This window comes from Pseudonaja textilis, chromosome 12 (genome assembly GCF_049901715.1).
Source record: "Pseudonaja textilis isolate UNSWEBS1 chromosome 12, rPseTex1.2, whole genome shotgun sequence".
Lineage (NCBI taxonomy): Eukaryota > Metazoa > Chordata > Lepidosauria > Squamata > Elapidae > Pseudonaja > Pseudonaja textilis.
The window spans coordinates 16701329-16719855 of NC_142001.1; the positions used below are offsets into that span (position 1 = coordinate 16701329).

The 18527-nt window shown below is 44.0% G+C and overlaps 1 protein-coding gene across 4 annotated transcripts; it reads right to left on the bottom strand.

The window, feature by feature from the left end:
* Window positions 1-220: 220 nt before the first annotated feature.
* Window positions 221-16807, bottom strand: ATP1B4 (ATPase Na+/K+ transporting family member beta 4). 4 transcript variants are annotated; one of them, XM_026702911.2, is made up of 8 exons: window positions 16140-16807; window positions 12276-12438; window positions 8760-8888; window positions 7531-7638; window positions 5568-5764; window positions 4605-4661; window positions 3064-3156; window positions 221-1667 (listed from the first exon to the last, which is right to left on the bottom strand). In XM_026702911.2, exons 1-8 carry the CDS (start codon window positions 16200-16202, stop codon window positions 1506-1508), a joined length of 972 nt encoding a protein of 323 aa, XP_026558696.1. In that variant the 5' UTR covers window positions 16203-16807; the 3' UTR covers window positions 221-1505. The 4 variants fall into 4 exon arrangements, with proteins under 4 accessions (XP_026558696.1, XP_087797251.1, XP_026558699.1 ...); XM_087941125.1 differs by having other exon boundaries at window positions 221-2445; XM_026702914.2 differs by lacking the exon at window positions 16140-16807 and adding an exon at window positions 12594-12769.
* Window positions 16808-18527: the final 1720 nt, after the last annotated feature.

An 18527-nucleotide genomic window follows, 5' to 3' on the forward strand; every position in this document is an offset into this window, starting at 1 on the left:
AAGGGGGGTATGTATAAATAAATAAAATGGAGTAGGGCTCCAACAGACCTCAAAAGAGCTGCTAAGGGTTTCATTTCAAGGTGGAATCCTAACCCTGGTGGATCGTTCTTCCCACATCCTGAGAGCCCATGGTACAGTCCATCAATGGCATTTTAAGGCCTACCCTTCAACGGCCATCCTTCAAGTCTTTTGTGAGCCCACAGGCAGTACAGAAAGAGGCTTTGTTAGGTTGTAAAGTCAGTCCTTTTATTTCAGGGTACAAACATTTGAGACCCCCCACACCTCTTCACAGCCTTCCCCCCAGCTGCGTCCCTCCCGGTCTGAAATGCTGCATCAGGAACGTTGGGAGGCAAACGAGGAAGCAGTCCGTACACACTCCAAATGCTGGTTCTCCTTGTTCGCATGTAGGTCTAACCACCCCATTCCAAAAACACGGAAGTGCGCGACTAAACGGAAGTCCCAGTTCTGGTGTCACCACTGTGGGGTGGGCCTTCCGTGGAGGTCCTTGTTCCCCTGTGGGGTATTTTTTTAAAAAAAAAAACACGGTGCTGAGCACCTTGAAGGCTTCCAAGCAAACATCTTGAGATGGTCAAGAAAGAGGTTTAAAGAGGCCCTCCTCCCTCGAGATCCCCCTTGTCTTATCTTTGCAAACCTGATTTAGGCATTCAAGGCTGGTGAACTTGGGGGAAAAAAACCCCACGTTTTCCTCTCTTATTTAAGGGAACACCTATCTTGATCAAGAAGGTCTACGCTGCCTAGGAAGGCATGACTGCCACTAAATTGAGCCAGAAAAGCAATAGGACAAAAATAACTAGAAGGGAGGGTTTTGGGGGCGAGGGCCGGGTCAAAGATTACATTTAAGGCCAAGTAAACTTTTGCTGGTTATTCTAACTTCTACGATGGTTAAATCTCAGGTTTTAGAAGGCCTTTTAGTGATGGCTTTTGTGAAAATCCGTTTCAAACATTGCCAAAATAGAACGCTGCCTGGTTCCCCTGCGCTACCTACCTACTACCCCATACTGGCCCATTAAATACGAAAGTGGCTCGCCGACTTCTGTTATCGACAGCAAAGGTTATCTTTTCCCCAAAGAGAAATTTTTTAAAAATATTTTTTTTAAATAACAATAAAACCAATTTGTGGTATGATGGCAAAAACTCCCACTTGGTGCCAAACGCCATCCCTTCCGATGCACCTAAGGGGGCGAAGATTTAAAACGCTGTTTTATTTAAAATGTTTTTTTAAAAAACAAAATAAAATTCGTTGGGCTGATGGGTTTACTCGGAGGATGAATGTATTCGAGCGCTTTATGTTTATGTTGAGTTCCAGATCTTGGGAGCTATCTTTTTATTGTATTTATGTTTCCAAAAAAAAAAAAAAAAACCAAAAACCATCCCTCAAAATAGGTCTGGAGTTTCCTGGTGCTACGTCAATGGCCGATTGGATTTGTTTGAGGAAATGTTTGAGTGCCATAAAGGGGGGGATCACAAAACGGGGAGACCTGGCCTTAGCTGTTGACGGTTAGTGTGAAAATGATCCGTCCCAGAAACCGATCGTTGTTCACCGTGTTGATAATTCCTTTCCCATTCAGCTGGCACTGAAGGTCCAGGGTTTGGTTTCTTGTAATTCCTGTGAAATGAATAGCTACCACGGGCTGCGTGTAGTTCACCTGGAAAAGGATCAACCAAGCGAGACCTTTTATGTCAGACTCGGAAACGGCGCAAAATGGGAAAGCAATGAAAAACAACATAAGCGATAAAACGTTTACCGGTGGGCTCTAGGAACAGGTTATCCCTTTGAGCAGTAACCATCATTAGAGAAAGCCCTGAAAAAAATGCTGTCGGGTAATCCTCTGCTTATAACAACACTTGGGCCTGGAACTCCCGTCACTAAGCCGTGGGGTCATTACACCTGATTTTATGCACTTTGTCACCATGGTTCTTAAGTGAATCGCCAGAGGTTTGGGTGAATCCCACAGTTGTTAAGCTTCCCCCATGGACTTTAGTTGTCGGAAGCTCCCTGTTGTGGACTGTCGGTCGCCGGCCCCTCCTACAGCCGAATCAGATGAGGAGGAGGCGGTGTGGGAGTCAGGGTTAGCATCAAGGCAGCCTGAGAGCTCCGAGGGGAAAGAGGGAACGGGGCTGGCAGAGAGGCAGAGGCGGAGCCTGGGCCGTCCATCAGCCCTCAGATGGAGAGTCAACAGCCCCCAGGTCTGGAGGTGGCTGATGAGGAAGAGGAGGAAAAGCTGGGTCCAGTGCCTGATGCATGGATGTGCAGAAGGCAGAGGAGAGGAGAGAAATAGAAATCTATGGGCCGGTCCTTGGGACGGAAGAGCCACCCCGCTGCTGGCGAAACCCCGCCCTAGCTCTGGGGATAAAAGGCAGGGGGCAGAGGTGAGTAGGCGTGGCAGACAGCTATTCATGTCCCTACTGGACAGACTTGTTAACCTGTGGGGAGAGAGAAACTTTTTCCCAGGGCTGCCGGCACTCCTAACAAAAGGAATCATTGCTTCAACTACAGAGGGTTTGTCGGTGTATAGGGAGCTGGGTCAGGACACTCCCCAGAAAGATCGCAAATAGTGACCACATCTTCCTGGGATGCTATGAATGCCATAAATACATGCCAAGCACCCAAAGTTTGATCCCACAACTGTGGGACACTGCATCGGTCATAAGTACAAGGAAGAGCCTCGTAACTTTGGACGTTCAACTAAAGGTTTAACTACCTCTATTGGGCAAAGTTCTGTCTGAAATGGTATGGATCTCTTGCTTGAGCAGGGGTTGGACTAGAAGACCACCAAGGTCCCTTCCAACTCTGTTATTCTCTAACTGAACTGATATTAGGTCATTAAAAACACGATTGTGACTTTGATACAAAATTGTAAAATATTTTTTTCAAGCATCAATAGAGCAAGGATAAGTGCTGGCAGAATTGTACAGAGTGTATCTCCAGCAGTTCAAAACATCTGGAGGCCACCAGTGTGGACTTTTTCTCCAGAAAGCCTCCTCGATACCAAAAGGGGTGATTCACACAAACATTAATCCAACGGTTAAATTTCTACTTACGTGCGAAAGTTTGCCATAATAAGGGAAATACATGGGATCAAATGTCTCGCTTGGGAAGAAGTCCAGTGACTGGAGGTGACTTTGTTCGCCTTTCTGCAATCCAAAAACAGAATAATTAAGCCAACATACATGACAAATCGACAACCGGCGACTCCGTTGATAGAAATCGGCTAGCCACTGTACCCAGATATAAAAATTGTCCTTCCCTTCTCCAAAACGTCCTGACAATTTTGGATTACAAGCAGGAGTGGGCTTTCAAAAATTTGAGCAACAGGTTCTCTGCCTGGTTGCTTGGTGGGTGTGGCCTAGTCGGCCTCCTGCACCACAGCAGGGTGGTTTCCTTGAGTCTCCGGGAGGATGAAAACGGCCTTCCCGGGCTCCGGAGGCTCTCTGGAAGCCGGAAATGGGCCCATTTCTGACCTTCCCAAACTTCTGGGAGGCCCGTTTTTCACCCTCCCCGAACCACTTCACAGGCCCTGCACTTACCTGCACCCAAAACAGGCTACGTGGGGATTCCGGGGAGGGGGGAGGGGCAGGGTGGATAGGCCCAGCCAAAGTGGGATTTGGGGGTTCTCTAAACTGCATAGTATCTTAGGGTCTCTCCCGAACCCCTGCGAACCCCCAGCAGCCCACCCCTGATTACAAGCAGTACTTCATTTAACGGCCACAATGGTCGTCAACAGTTCTGTTGCCGAGACATTTCTTCAGCGACTTTTTCCCCATCTTACGACCCTTTCTTGCCACAGACACTAAGGGAATCATGGCAGCGGTTAGATTAGTAACGTAGTTGTTAAGTGAATCTGGCTTCCCCGTTGACTTTTGCTGGTCAGAAGGTTGCAAATGGAAGGTCACGGGATACCGGCCCATAGATTTCCACTGCTCTCCTCTCCTCTGCCTTCTGCACATCCATACCTCAGGCCCTGGACCCAGCTATATCAATCGGTGGCTAATTATGTGAATTTTGATCAGGTGATCAGGGGGAGGTTGCAAGGGTTGTAGGTATGACAAACACTCCTCAGTTTTTTTCAGTCCCATCGTAACTTATAATGGTCACTAAATGAACTGTTAATTGAGGAGTATTTGTAATTGTTTTAAGGAACATGGGGCAGGTGATGAGCAGTTTTTCCTGCCAAAAATCCTGCAGAAATTATTGACAATCATGGGAGATGGGAGATCCTTGGCCTTGATGTAGACAGTGGCAAAAAAAAGGACAGAAGTTGTAAAATTGGGCGCAATTCATTGACCGCATCACTTAGCGATTGGAGTTTGAGTCCCCATTGCAGTCGTAAGTCAAGGACTACCTGAAGACCCTTATAGCTAAACCAGGGTTGTTCCTCACGTCATTTACAGAGTGCCCAGGCTGGTAAAATCCGATTTAAATGGTAACTACCTCTTGCTGTTCACAGTATTATGTCAAAATTGTGTCTCATTAAAAAGAAAAAAAAAAGGAGGCTGGATAGGTTTGGCTCAAAGTGTTTTTGGCTGCCAAGAATATCTGGTGCAAATTTGCAAATGGAACCAATAAAATCAAGATAATTTACCTGGATTTTGCAACTCACAGTAATTGGAGTGCCATAGCCAGGCTGATACCCGATTATCTGCAAAAAAAAAAGCTTTTTTAATTCCCTTTAAAAACACGTCGATTTTCTAAATTTTGCTGCCGGTAAAAATGAAAAAAAAAAAAAACAAGAGATCAGAAGTTACAACTGTTTCGAACTTCCTATTGCTTTCTTTTCAAGGGCCACAGAACTGTTCACACAGCCTTCCTCGATCTCTCCTTACCCAGTGTTATTTTTATTTTCATCATCCAATTTATATGGCTCCTCATCAGAGCAGAATGCCCAATATCTAAAGGAAGCAAGCTTAAGACTGCCCCCTGATTTGAAACAACACAATATCGAAGTCCGTGTTTTTCAAACTTTGCAACTTTAAGATGGATGGACTTCAACTCTCCTGGAGTCAATCTATTCTCCAAAGCACCAGAAGGCAGGACAAGAAGCCACGGATGGAAACGCATCAAGGAGAGAAGCAATCTGGAATCAAGGACAAATTTCTTGGCAGAAGTTGTGTGAGAACTCCATCACTGGAGGCTTTTAAGAAGAGATTGGATCGTTGTTTGCCTGGAATAGCATAGGGCAGGGGTCTTCAAACTTAACAGCTTTTAAGACTTGTGGACTTCAGCTCCCAGAGATCCTCCTCCAGTCATGTTCGCTCAGGAATTCTGGGAGTTGAAGTCCAAAAGTCTTAAACTTGCCAAGTTAGAAGACCCTTAGCATAGGGTCTCCTGCTTGAGTAGGACTACAAGACTTCCAAGGTCCCTTCCAATATTGTTATTTTGTTAAGCCACCGTTCCTTCTCCCTTGCTTCATGTCCACCTACGTGCTTGACTTGAACCCACTACAAGCATCTTAAACCTCTAAAACCCACCCCCAAGGGGACCTGCCAGCACTCAAACCTCTCAAGTCCACCCCATGGGGAAGTAAGCAAGTATAAAATGACCTTACGCGATTCATCTTTAGCAATATGCAAGGCTGGCCCTGTGAATATCCAAAGGTCTGGTCCTGAACTCCGGAGCACTTCATCAACTGGGACCTCTTGAATTGGCAAGCTTTCTTCACCGCAGTTTCATCACTGTCTTGCATGAAATAGGCGCCCGGGGTGCAAGGGATGTTTTTGGTTTCTTGAACCTTGTCGTCATACTCTAAAGACAACAGAGAATGTGGAGGTCCTGTAATGTAGATCTTACTGCAACGCGTTTCAATGCTGGGCTTTTGTTCTGACTCAACTCCCCAAATACAACAAACTCTCTGGTGTGAACTCAAAAGATTCCTTTATTAGGAATGCTAGCAGCCCTGGCAAAAAGTTCCTCTCTCAGGCTAACTAGTCCGTCTGTCTGGAAGATAAATAGTTGTCTGCCACATCTATTCATCTCCGCCTCCTGTATTTTATCCCCAGAGCTAGGGTGGGGCTTCACTAGCAGCGGTGGCTCTTCTGTCCCAAGGACCAGCCCATAGATTTCCACTGCTCTCCTCTCCTCTGCCTTCTGCGCATCCCTAATAAGGCACTGGACCCAGCTGTTCCTCCTCTTCCTCATCATCCACCTCCAGACCTGGGGGCTGTTGACTCTCCATCTGAAGACTGATGGACAGCCCAGGCTCCGCCTCTGTCTGTCTCTCTGACAACTCCATTCCCTCTTCCCCCTCGAAGCTCCCAGGTTGTCTTGATGCTGGTCCTGACTACTACTCCTCCTCCTCCTCTAATTCAGCTGCTGGAGCAGCCGGTAGCTGACACACCACAACAGCTTTTCAGGATAAAAAAAGGCTCCTTCTCTTTTCAGAATCAGGACTGTTGGGAGGGAAGATGTCCACTATGGTTTTGGTTCTAAGATTTTCATATTTCTCTGATAGTAGTGGACTATACCAGAGCAGCATATAGCGAACCAGTCTGGCCTAGTGGCTAGAAATTAAGAGACCGGCAGTTCTACATCCACCTTAGGCATGAAAGCTGACTGGATGATTTTGGGCCAATCACACAGTGTGATGACCTAGAGTATTTCAGAAATACAACAAAAAACCAAAACGTAAATCAAGATCCTTTAATGCCTTCAACTTGGCTTCCCTGTTTAATTGTTCACAGTGGAGGAGTAAACTATTTTCAAAATAACATTTCAAAGGAAAAAAAAAAACAGTTCAAATTCAAAGAGCTGATAACGAAGCAAAAACCAAAAACAAACCGCATTGAATAAAGTTCCACGACAGACCAGGATGGATAATTGCCAACTTCAGGAAGATAAGCAGGGACAGTCCGTTGGAAGAACGCCAACCAAGATAAACCTTCTTTAGGAATAAAACACTAATTTGTCTCCAGCGTCTGTTAGCACGCAGGTCCAAACTCTTATGCAGATCTCACACCTGCAACCCATGAAGAGGATCATGGCCCTCTCCTCCCAAGTAGACCACGTTCTACCTGATCCTCTCCTCCCTGCGTGCCCTAGTCTGGATAGGGGATGGGCCTGGATCCTCCTCTGACTGCTCAGCCGGCCTCTGCCCTTCCCCATCCTCCTCCACCACCTCTGGAGCCACACTTCCACTCCCTGTTGGCTGTTCCTCCTCTTCCTCAGTGTCAGTCTCCACCAGAGGCATGACCCACAGCTTATGCATACAATGTTTTTAAAACTACATATTTCTTTGCAGAAGGGCGCAATTTTTGCTTTTCTTAAAGGCAAATACCGTTCAAATAGCAAACTTTGGACGTGTTTCCCAAGTCTTTATAGAGCTCTTAATAGCTGAAGATGTCAGTCAAATTGACTTTGTTTCGTTTCTCTTTACCGTGTGGAATGGTTGGGTTTGGAAATCAAAACAGGAATGAAAAAGGAAATGCTGCAGCTTTTGGGAGGCAAAAGAAAAAAAAAGTAAACACAGACAATGAATAGATAAACAGTTACACAAAGGAGGAAAGGAAGGGCACCTTTTAAGAACAGTTCCAGGTTGTCCACATAAGGCTGCCATGAACTAGGTTGCGAGACTCTGAAGGCAATGTTGTAGGCCTGCTTTATGTATGGCCTAATCGTAACTCCTGCGAAAATAAATTTTAAAAGGAAAAATAAAACAAAATTCTTAGATCAACCCCTCCAAAGCATCCTTTCCTATGATGTTGACCAACTCTTCCCCAAAATATGGCAGATGCAAGGACGATGAAACATATGCAATTTGTAAATGGGTATGTATCAATTATTTCATATCCACATCATAGTTGCCTCTAATTTTAGCCAGCATAGAATAGCAATAATGCTTAGACTTATATGCCACTTTATAGCGCTTTACAACTCTCTCTAAGCAGTTTACAGAGTCAGCCTCTTGCCCCCCAACAATCTGGGTCCTCATTTGACCAACCACAAAAGGATGGAAGCCTGAATCAAGCTTGAGCCGGTGAGAATCAAACTGCTGGCAATCAGCAGAATTAGCCTGCAATACTGCATTCTAACCACTGCGCCACCACATATCTTCTCTGCTCTAAGTCCCTCCACACAGATGTGGAATTCTACCTGATTGGACCGGCTCTATAGAACCGGTTGTTATGATTCTGCCCAGTTCAGAGAACTGGCAAGTTGCACCACTGGTTGGCCCCTCCCCTCCTCGCCCCACCTACTCACTCCTTACCTGGCATGTGCGCCATCCAACTTGTCTGTGTTAGCCTAATTTTTTATAAGTTGCTATTTTTCCTTTTTTTTTCCCCCCGACCATCCAGTGTTCTGCTGTGCCGGGTGATTTAGATTAGCTAGAAAGCTGGAAATCATTGGATTTCTTTCTTTCTAGCTAATCTAAAAGCAGAGCTGAACCTTCCTTAGGACTGAAGCTTCTATTTTTCAGTGCAGACTCAGGTAGCAGATTGCAGAATGATAGATCTCTGAGTGAATCTATGATTCTGTGAGCAACTCAATCTGCCTGCCTGCTTTGCCTGATTTTGGGTAAAAGTTGCTCTCTTTTTAATAAAAAAAAGTTCAATATTTACATAAATATTTACAATATTTACATACAAGCCATGCTCATCCAGTCACGTGACCACCAAGCCACACCCACAAATTATGCTACCCCCACAGAACCGGTTGTTAAGAAATTTGAATCCCACCCCTGCCTGCACACCCTAGGTGTCTTCCCTTCCAATGGACGCCTTACAAGCCGCACTGGAGCACTTACCTGGTGGGGCAACCCTGTCCCTGTATCTTGGTGTGTAAGGGCTCAGCATGATCAAGACTACGTACATATACAATATGAACATGCCAGCCAGGAACGTGTACAGGACAATGTAAAACAGGAGTATCAGACCTGAAAGACAGAGCAGAGCTATTAGCTGATGGCCTCGTGATGGGTGATCCATCAGCGGGGGGTTTCAAGAAGAGACGGGACGGCCATTCCATATTCTGTGCTGTTCTATACTTTCCTGATTTCTACTCTATTCCATTCCATTCCATTCTCAAATTCTATTCTACATTCCTCTATTCTATTCTGTTCTATTTCTATTCTATTCTATTCTCTTCCTATTCTATTCTATTCTATTCTATTTCTATTCTATTCTTCATTCCTCTATTCTATTCTATTCTATTCTACTTCTACTTCTACTATTTCTAATCCATTCCATATTCTGTTCTGTTCTATACTTTCCTGATTTCTACTCTATTCCATTCCATTCTCAAATTCTATTCTTCATTATTCTATTCTGTTCTATTTCTATTCAATTCAATTCGATTCTATTCGATTCGATTCGATTCGATTCGATTCTTCATTCCTCTATTCTATTCTATTCTATTCTACTTCTACTTCTACTTCTACTTCTACTTACTATTTCTAATCCATTCCATATTCTGTTCTGTTCTATACTTTCCTGATTTCTACTCTATTCCATTCCATTCCATTCTCAAATTCTATTCTACATTCCTCTATTCTATTCTGTTCTATTTCTATTCTATTCTATTCTACTTCTACTTCTACTTCTACTTCTACTATTTCTAATCCATTCCATATTCTGTTCTGTTCTATACTTTCCTGATTTCTACTCTATTCCATTCCATTCTCAAATTCTATTCTATTCTATTCTATTTCTATTTCTATTCTATTTCTATTCTATTCTATTCTTCATTCCTCTATTCTATTCTATTCTACTTCTACTTCTACTATTTCTAATCCATTCCATATTCTGTTCTGTTCTATACGTTCCTGATTTCTACTCTATTCCATTCCATTCTCAAATTCTATTCTATTCTATTCTATTCTGTCTGAGCAGCAGGTTAGACTAGACAACCTCTAAGATCCCTTCCAATTTTGTTAATTTTGTGATCCCATTAAAAGGAGAATCAAGCCCAGGCCTTTTGGGAAAAAAAACAACCCCCCAATTAAAAATGCACGAAAGTCAATCCTCCATCCACCCCATGGAAGCTTCTCGCTGTGTTTTGATTTCCCAGCGGGGATCCCAAGTGCATTTTCCAAAGCAGCCTTTTAGCGCAGCTGTGACTTTTTGGCCTCTGCGTTCCTGAGGTGTTTACGTTACGGGCAATTTTGAGTTCTGGGAACAAACCGGCCGGCCGTGGGGACAGGACATGTGGGGGTGGACAGGGGGGGAGCTGCTGAGGGGGGTGGGGGAGAAACAAAACTTAATTTGAACCCGTGAGCTTTTTTGGCCTGGGGTCAAGAAAGGCCGGGAGGGAGCCTCTCTTTGAACACAGCAAGGGGGACGCTGCTGGCCAGGCGTGGATTGACTCATACGGGCCATTTGAACTGGGATATGGGTAGACGCAAGACCAAAATGGAGAGCACACACACACACACACACACACAATTTCTGTCGCTAAGTGAAGCATTTAGGGCACACCTTGCCTCGTTGTGCAAACTTTCCTGCCACCGTTGTTCATGGAGTTGTGAATGCAGGGCGGTCCTTGTCTTACTACAACCACGACCGAATCCCCAATGCCTGTCGCTAAGGGAGTCATTCCTTCCGTGAATGCTGCCCCATTTTACCACAGTTGACAGGCGAACCCCTGCAGTTGTAAACGCAGGGTGGTCCTCATCTTACGACCACAACCGAGTCCCCAACGTCTGTTGCTAAGCGAGACATTTGTCCCGTGAAAGCCATCGGTCCTAGATGGAAGGTAAGTTGGTAGCCATTGTTTTTCCTGCAATCCTAATACTCTCTGGAGTCTGTGTCTGTCCTGTTGGGTTGCAGAACCAAGCCAGACAGTTATAGAGGTGCAGATGACAGACTCAAGGATTCCTCTGTAGAACTGGATCAGCAGCTCCTTAGGCAGTTTGAGCTTAAAGGCTTAAAGGCGGAAGAATCAAACCCAAAATATTTGGCATAACAGTGTTTCATCCTTCTGTTAATTTCACACAGAGGGAATCCTCAACTTACAACCATTACAATGTTGTTTTTTAATGACCTAATAGTAGAACGGTTCAGTTCAAAAAATCCAGGCACTCCTTGACCTATGATGGTTAGCTTAACCACTGTTGAAAGTCACAAAGGCACTGAGAAAAAAGGGAGTTCTTTGTGAACTGAAGAAGCTTCTTGGATGAGGAGCGAAACGTCTTCAAAGAGAACCTTGCGGGGGAAAAAGCATCTTTGGGACCACCATGACTGGGATGACTGAGAATTTCCATAGACACAGTTTCTTAGTTTCTAGCCTGATGCACGTAACTCTTTTACTACATGTATTTTAAACTATATTGGGCTGCATTTTTACAGCACACGAATAACAGAACAGAATTACAGTGTTAGAAGGGACCTTGGAGGTCTTCTAGTCCAACCCCTTGCTCAAATAGGAAGCCTTATGCCAGTTCGGACAAAGGAGTGTCCAATCTCTTCTTAAAAACTCCCAGTGTTGGAGCATTCACAACTTCTTGTGGTAAGTTGTTCCATAGAAGAAACTGTTTTCACTGTCAGGAAATTTCTTCTTAATTCTAGACTGGATTTTTCCCTGATGGGTTTCCATCCAATGCTTCTGGTCCTGCCTTCAGGTGCTTTGGAGAATAGCTCGACTCCCCCTCTTCTTTGTGGCAGCCCCTTAAATACTGGAAGATGCTACCATGTCCCCCTTACTCCTTCTTTTCATTAAATTAGACACACACAATTCTTGCAACCATTCCTCATACGTCTGAGCCTCCAGTCCTTTAATCATGTTTGTTGCTTAAGGTTGTCCTCCCCCCTCTTTGGAAGAGCTTTAGAACCTATGCTGCCTTAAGAAAGTTCAAAACGTCCTCAAAGATCCCTCTTATCCTGGGAACCCCTTTTTTGAACTACGACCATCTGGCAGACGGTACAGGATAATAATAAAAACAAGAGCAAATAGGCTGAAAAACAGCTTCTAATGCATAAATGAAGGCTAGCAGTCTGGCACTCGGTCTTAAACCAAAGTTGCAAACTACAAATGACGTTTGTCAAACTCTTGTTTCAGCTCACTGTGGAATTCTCTCATTTTACTAAGATGGACGGAGCAAAGCAAGAAATGTGCTCATCTATGCTGGCTTATCAGGAACAAATTAATAATATCTGCATAACCAAAATTTTGCTCCTCCCTGGATAGATTCCCGGTGTTAAACTGAAAATGTTTTTCATCCACTCCATTTTAAAAAAGCAACATTGTGCACACGGAATGCAGTATTGATATAACTTTCATCCTTATCTCAATAGGAAATAAATGATGAATGATCAATTTCACTTACTCCAGCTCTTACCAGACCGGCCCAAACATTCCCGGGTTTCTGGATTCCAAATGAAAGTTTTAAATTCTTTAATCCTTTCGCCTCGCGTTTTCTTGCCCATCGTTTCTTCGTTCTTCTGTTCCTCTTCTGCATCCAGCTGATGTCTCTCTTCATCCTTATTTCCCTGGAATGATGACAAAGCAAATCCCGTACACAACATGAGCAAAATGTACTGGCCTACTTTTGCTGGTTGTTTTCATTTCTTCTTTCCACCACCCCCTACCCTCTGATCCATCATTCCTTCCCAGGAAAATAATTCCATTTGTCAGAAATAAGCACCGGTGGCTTTAATCTCCAGAGTCGGTGGTAAATTTCCATTGTGTCATCATTGCTTGCTCCTTATCAAATCTTTTCCAAGTGGGAAGAAGTTTTAAAGAGAAAGTGTGAGAACGCTTGGGCAACTCAAGGGTTGCTGAATATACCCAAATGATGAAGGCAGGCAGACCTACATAAATGTTTTGGGGGTGAGATAATTGGATCCTTCATCCAAAGAACCCAATGGAGCTTTTTTTTTTTTCATCCTTTTCCAGCACTACTCAAGAAAAATTCTCTCTGAATGGGGAGGAGGAGGAAGAGGAGGAGGGAGACTGTGCGGTCCTTGGTGCTCTCTGAGGATTCTTGGCTGTTTGCTTGCCAATGTTTTATTGCTCAAGAAGAGAACGCCATCAAGGCTGCACGGTGATGAGGGCTAGCACTGATGAGATGACCTAGTAGGGTAATGAAACGTCTGCAAGGAAACTAGCAAGCTCAGAGAGCACCAAGGACCCCATAGCTGCCGCCTTCCTCTCTTCTCCTCCTCTTCCTTCCTCTTCTTCCTCTTCCTCCCTGCAAACCTCACCCCATTTTAGCACTGATGATGTTAATTGAAAGCCACTCTTTCAAAGGCTTAATTGCAGTGACACCCCCTTCTCAAGGAGCCACTTCATCCCCCTTCCTCTTCCTCCATCCCAGAGATGGAATTGCTGATGAGTCACTTCTACCCATCTACCAGTATGGCCACGGTCCTTTTTAACCAAAAGAGCATCGTGGTTTTTTTTAATTTTGTATTTTATTTTATACAAACAATTCATCTTCCATTTAAACAGTGTGTCATCTGGGTACAAATACCTTGTGCAATAACAATGACAGTTAATACAATATTCATTACTATAGTATCAATATTCTATTCTTACTTTATACTACCATGCATAATATGTCTAGTTATTATAACAATCCCCTTCTTAGCATATTTAATTCTTATTCACGTGCTTACTATTTTTTGCTAATTTTCTTTCATTCCTAATTTCCATATTTATTCTCCAGCCATTGATAAAATAGATAATACCATGTAATGTTCAGTTGGTTCCTTTCCTTTAATTGCAAGGGTTAGCCTATTCATCTCTGCACATTCTAATATTTTCCTGATCATCTGTCGGAATCTTTTAACTTTTTCCAATGTTGTGCAAATCCAATTCTAGCTGCAGTTAATACATGAATAATTAGGTATGCCTTTACTATAAGAAAAGAAAGAAAGAAAGAAAGAAAGAAAGAGAAAGAAAGAAAGAAAGAAAGAAAGAAAGAAAGAGAAAGAAAGAAAGAAAGAAAGAAAGAAAGAAAGAAAGAAAGAAAGAAAGAAAGAAAGAAAGAAAGAGAAAGAAAGAAAGAAAGAAAGCATCATTTTAAGCAGAGCACTCAAAGGAAAGTAGATAGGCTGGTTAATCTAGAAGCAAGGACAATGATGGAGATGATGAGAGAAACACACAGGTAGCTCTCGACCTAAAACAGATAGTTTAGTGATCATTTGAAGGTTACCATGGCACCAAAAAAGTGACTTATGACCGTTTTCCATGCTTACGACCATTGCAGCATTCCCATAGTCACGCCATCCAAATTCAGGCGCTTGGGAGATAATTAGGAAGAGACTGTGTTGCACAGAAATGGACAGACTTACGTGGAAGATTAAACAGAAGACGCAGAATATTATCAAACGTGGAACTTATTCTACCAGTGGTTGGAAAAAAGGGGGCGGAGAATAAGAAGGTAATCTGTACTGCTAAGCAAATAAAATAAGCCAGACAACACAATGTTTATTAAGCACTAATGAAACAATAGAACATTAATAAAACTTTGTTTTTTTAATTCAAACACTTGGCAACTAACTGATATTTATGACAGTTACAGAGAGTTCTGACCCAGGCTTCCCAAGATCATGAAGCAGATTCTCTGTCCCGATAAAACCCCTTTTATTTAGTTTAAAGTGAATTCCTCTCTAGCAAAGTCCCGGCAAATAGTCTTTCAAGAGATTTCACAACTACAGACCTTTATCAGGCTGGGAGAGTTGCCAGGATGATATCTTCCAAACGCCAGGCTGTAGCAGCAATTACTTGGCAAGAAGTCAGGAACAGATCTTCACCCTAATGAATTGAACTAATTGTCTCCTGCAAACACCACTCCCCCTTTCACTCCTCTTTATTCCCCATGGGAGGAGCCATTCACCATCCACCTGTACCCTTACTCCCGAGTTGACCCTTGTTCCTTAACTGTTCCCTTCTCCTGGCAGCTCTGTGCATGTGCACATTGGGAACAGGCTCCGGCTGTTCTTCTGCCCCACTGATGTCCGACTCTGAAGGCAGCTGATAATTGCCAGCCTGCCCTGGCCCCATCTCTGCCTCCGACGCAGAGCCCTCATCAGAGCCTTCCCCAGACTCCAGGACTGGCCCTTGTTCCTCCCCAACCTCCTCACTGTCAGAGTCTGCCACCAGCTCTGCTGGCCATTGATGGGCCACAACACAGAGTCTTGGAGTCATGTGATCCCATTGACAAGCAAAGTCAACAGGGATGCCAGATCCACTTCGCAACCATGTTACTAACTTCAAAATGGCAGTGCTTCACTTAACTATGGTGGCAAGAAAGGGCATAAAATAAGGCAAAATTAACTTAGCAGCAGTCTCGCTCACTTAGCCAATGAAATTTTGGACTCTGCGGTGGTAGTACGTCAACCTGTTTTCTACACCTGGCAAAATGGTTATACAGTCAACAAGCTACAATTAAGAGGGGTCACAGAATACAAGCCACTTCGTAGCACAATCGCTATCCTGGTCAGATCTAACATCTACGATGTTCAGGAAAGTGGCCCGTTAGGTACATAGAGATTAAAATGGCTGCCAAAAACCAATGTAATTTTACCAATGTTGTCATCCCACAAATACTGACATTGCAATTTTGGACACACCTTCCTGCAATTAAATTTCCTTGAAACCTTTCAATGTGGCCAGGGAGGGAAGGGTTAGTTAGCCACTTTGGTTCACAAACCATGGTTTATGTATTAACATGTTATGCATACCCTGGAAAATCACATTTTATGCAATCATACAGTTAAACAAACCACAGTTTAATGTGATGCATGAATCTAGAGAATGAGAAACTCATTTGGGGTTTATTGAAACAAGCCGATAGTGCCAAAAAATACTTGGATGGCACATACCCTTCTGGGCAAGAATGCTTGAATCAAGCCACGTTCAAATCATCTTAAGTCCGTGAAGGTCCAGTTAATGATTTGCCTCAATGAAACTGGCCATATTTTGGACTCTGACTTCATTATTCCCCATTGAAAACAACATCAATCCACTGCAGCTTTTCTATTCTTCAACAAACGATTCCATCTGCCTAATTACGCCCAACCCTTCGTATTTTCCTTTCTCCTTCTAAATATTCCACACCTGGGGCATCAGCTAAGCCCAGAAAAAGCTGGTATAAATGCAGTTTTTGGCACAGGCCTCCATCGAATTAAGTTTAGCAACGTGGGGACGCTGGAAGAGAATCAACACCCAGTAAGGTTCAACTTACCAGGATTTGGAGTTGGTTCATGTGATGTTCTTTGGAAGCTCCAGAGGTGTCATTTGTAGCCATTGCTTTGTAAAAAAAAGAAAACCTCCCCCCCTAAAAAAAACTGCAAAAGGGGAAATAGTATCAAGATGTAAAGCCAGCTGCAGAATTAAAGAACTGAACCACTTCTACCAGCTTCACAATGTTCAACCGAGGTTCTTTTCTGAAAACCATCCAGTCGCGCGTTTTAGAAAGCAAGATTCGGGTTGTTCCTCGGGGAATGCAATACCCCAAAATTGACGGTTGAAACTTTTGGGGACTTCTTCGCTGCCAGTGCCAGGTGACTGGCTGTTGCTCTTTCAATGTTGCCCCCAGGAGGAGAAATGCAGTTGGCAGGCCATCAAGAGTGGGAGGGTTGCTTTCCCCGGGCAGGTGATGTCATGTAATTCAAGGCTAAATAAGCATTGAATGGCCCTGTCCATCAAAGACCACCGGAGAAGGAGAAGACCTTGTCTAAGAGAAAGCAGAGCCGTCCTAATTGTATCTAGGCAAGCCTGGGATCAGTTTTTAGACACCGTTGTGACACCGTTGGGCTTGAATGGAGAGCAGAGAGGGACAATACGAGCAAACATGTTCCTGTCAGTCACGGCCGGGTGGACGGGACCATAGAGAGTTTGTTTGATTGCTCTGAAAAGTTCAGGGACTCAGAGGTGGCTATATTTACCCATCTGTGCTCATTCAGGCTGGGCGGATGGGATTCTGCGGGGTCAGTTTTCCCGGCTGTCTAAAGTTCCACAAATCATCTCAAAAACCTCCAAGGAGAGCCAGAGGCCTCCACTTGCCACCGTGATGAAGTTGGGTGCTCCAGTTGGGTTCCTGGTGGCATGAAATGAGCCTTCCTCACACACACACACGCACACACCCCAGTTTGGGGGTATCCAGCACTGAGGCATTCATCTTGGTATCTCAGCCTTGCTTTGCCTCTTTGGGCAATGGCTTAATTAGGAGCAGTTCTCCGAGCCAAACTTTAAACCAGGGATGTCCAACCTTGGCAACTTTTAAGACCTGTGGACTTCAACCTCCAGAATTTGCCAGCCAACTGTGCTTGTTTCATGTTTTCGTGTTTCATTTTTAGATCGTAAATCCCTGAAGATTAAAACATCCATCCATCCATCGGTTCTTTCCTAAACATCCTGACCAGAGCCAGTGCTATGAAAATTAGGAATGTACCCGTTGTTTCAAAACTTCTCTAATGTTATCTTAAGTTTAATGTAGTTTAAATTAATACCAGTTCAGTTGTTCTCACCCACCCATGGATGCGGGTGTCTGCTATGGTGCACATTTTGACCCTTGCATTCTAAAGTCATTGATATTAGAATTAGAATAGCAGAGTTGGAAGAGATCTTGAAGGTCTTCTAGTCCAACCCCTGCTTAGGTAGGAAACCCTACACCGCTTCAGACAAATGATTGTCCAATAGCTTCTTAAAAACTTCCAGTGTTAAGAGCATTTACAACTTCTGGAGGCAAGTTGTTCCTCTGATTAATTCTGTCAAAAAATTTCTCCTTAGTTCTAGGCTGCTTCTCTCCTTGATTAGTTTCCATCGATTGCTTCTTGTCCCGCCTTCAGGTGCTTTGGAGAAGAGCTTGACTCCCTCTTCTTTGGGGCATCCCCTGAGATATTGGAAGACTGCTATCATGTCTCCCCTAGTCCTTTTTTTCATTAGACTATAGATAATTACTGCAACCGTTCCTTATATGTTTTAGCCTCAGCTCTCTAATCATGTTTGTTTCTCTTTTCTGCACTCTTTCTAGAGTCACAACATCTTTTTTGATCGTGGCGACCAAAACTGGAGGCAGTATTTCAAGTGTGTCCCTATTCCCCCACTGGTGTATTTAATATGCCTCCTGTGATCTTTTCAATCTGCTTCATGGCCTTGGTGACCCACAGCATGAAAAAAAAAATGTCTACTCTCCCATCAATGGTGGTGTCATGCCCCTGTCGGAGTCTGAATTCAAGGAGGAAGACAGAACAGCTGACAGGGAGTGGGAGTGTGGCTCTGTGGGCTGTGGAAGAAACTGGGGAAGGGCAAAGTCCGGCTGGGCAGAGCATGGAAGATGTAGAACAAGGGAGAGGGAATTCAGAGGAAGACCCAGGCCCACCCTGTCTTCATCCTAGGGCATGCAAGGAGGAATGGAGAAAGGAACAACGTGAGTTGCATGGCTTACGGGGGAGGAAAGGGCCCCGATTCCCTTCATTAGACACACCTGGGAAGAATGTTTAAAAGAGATGCATGCTGAGCGCAGCATCTTCTGGGAGCAAATGGTGAGTTTATCTTGTGTTGACTTTGTTTATCTGTGTTCCTGGCATCCTTCCAACCGTGTTGAATTATTGCCATTCCTTCATGTCTG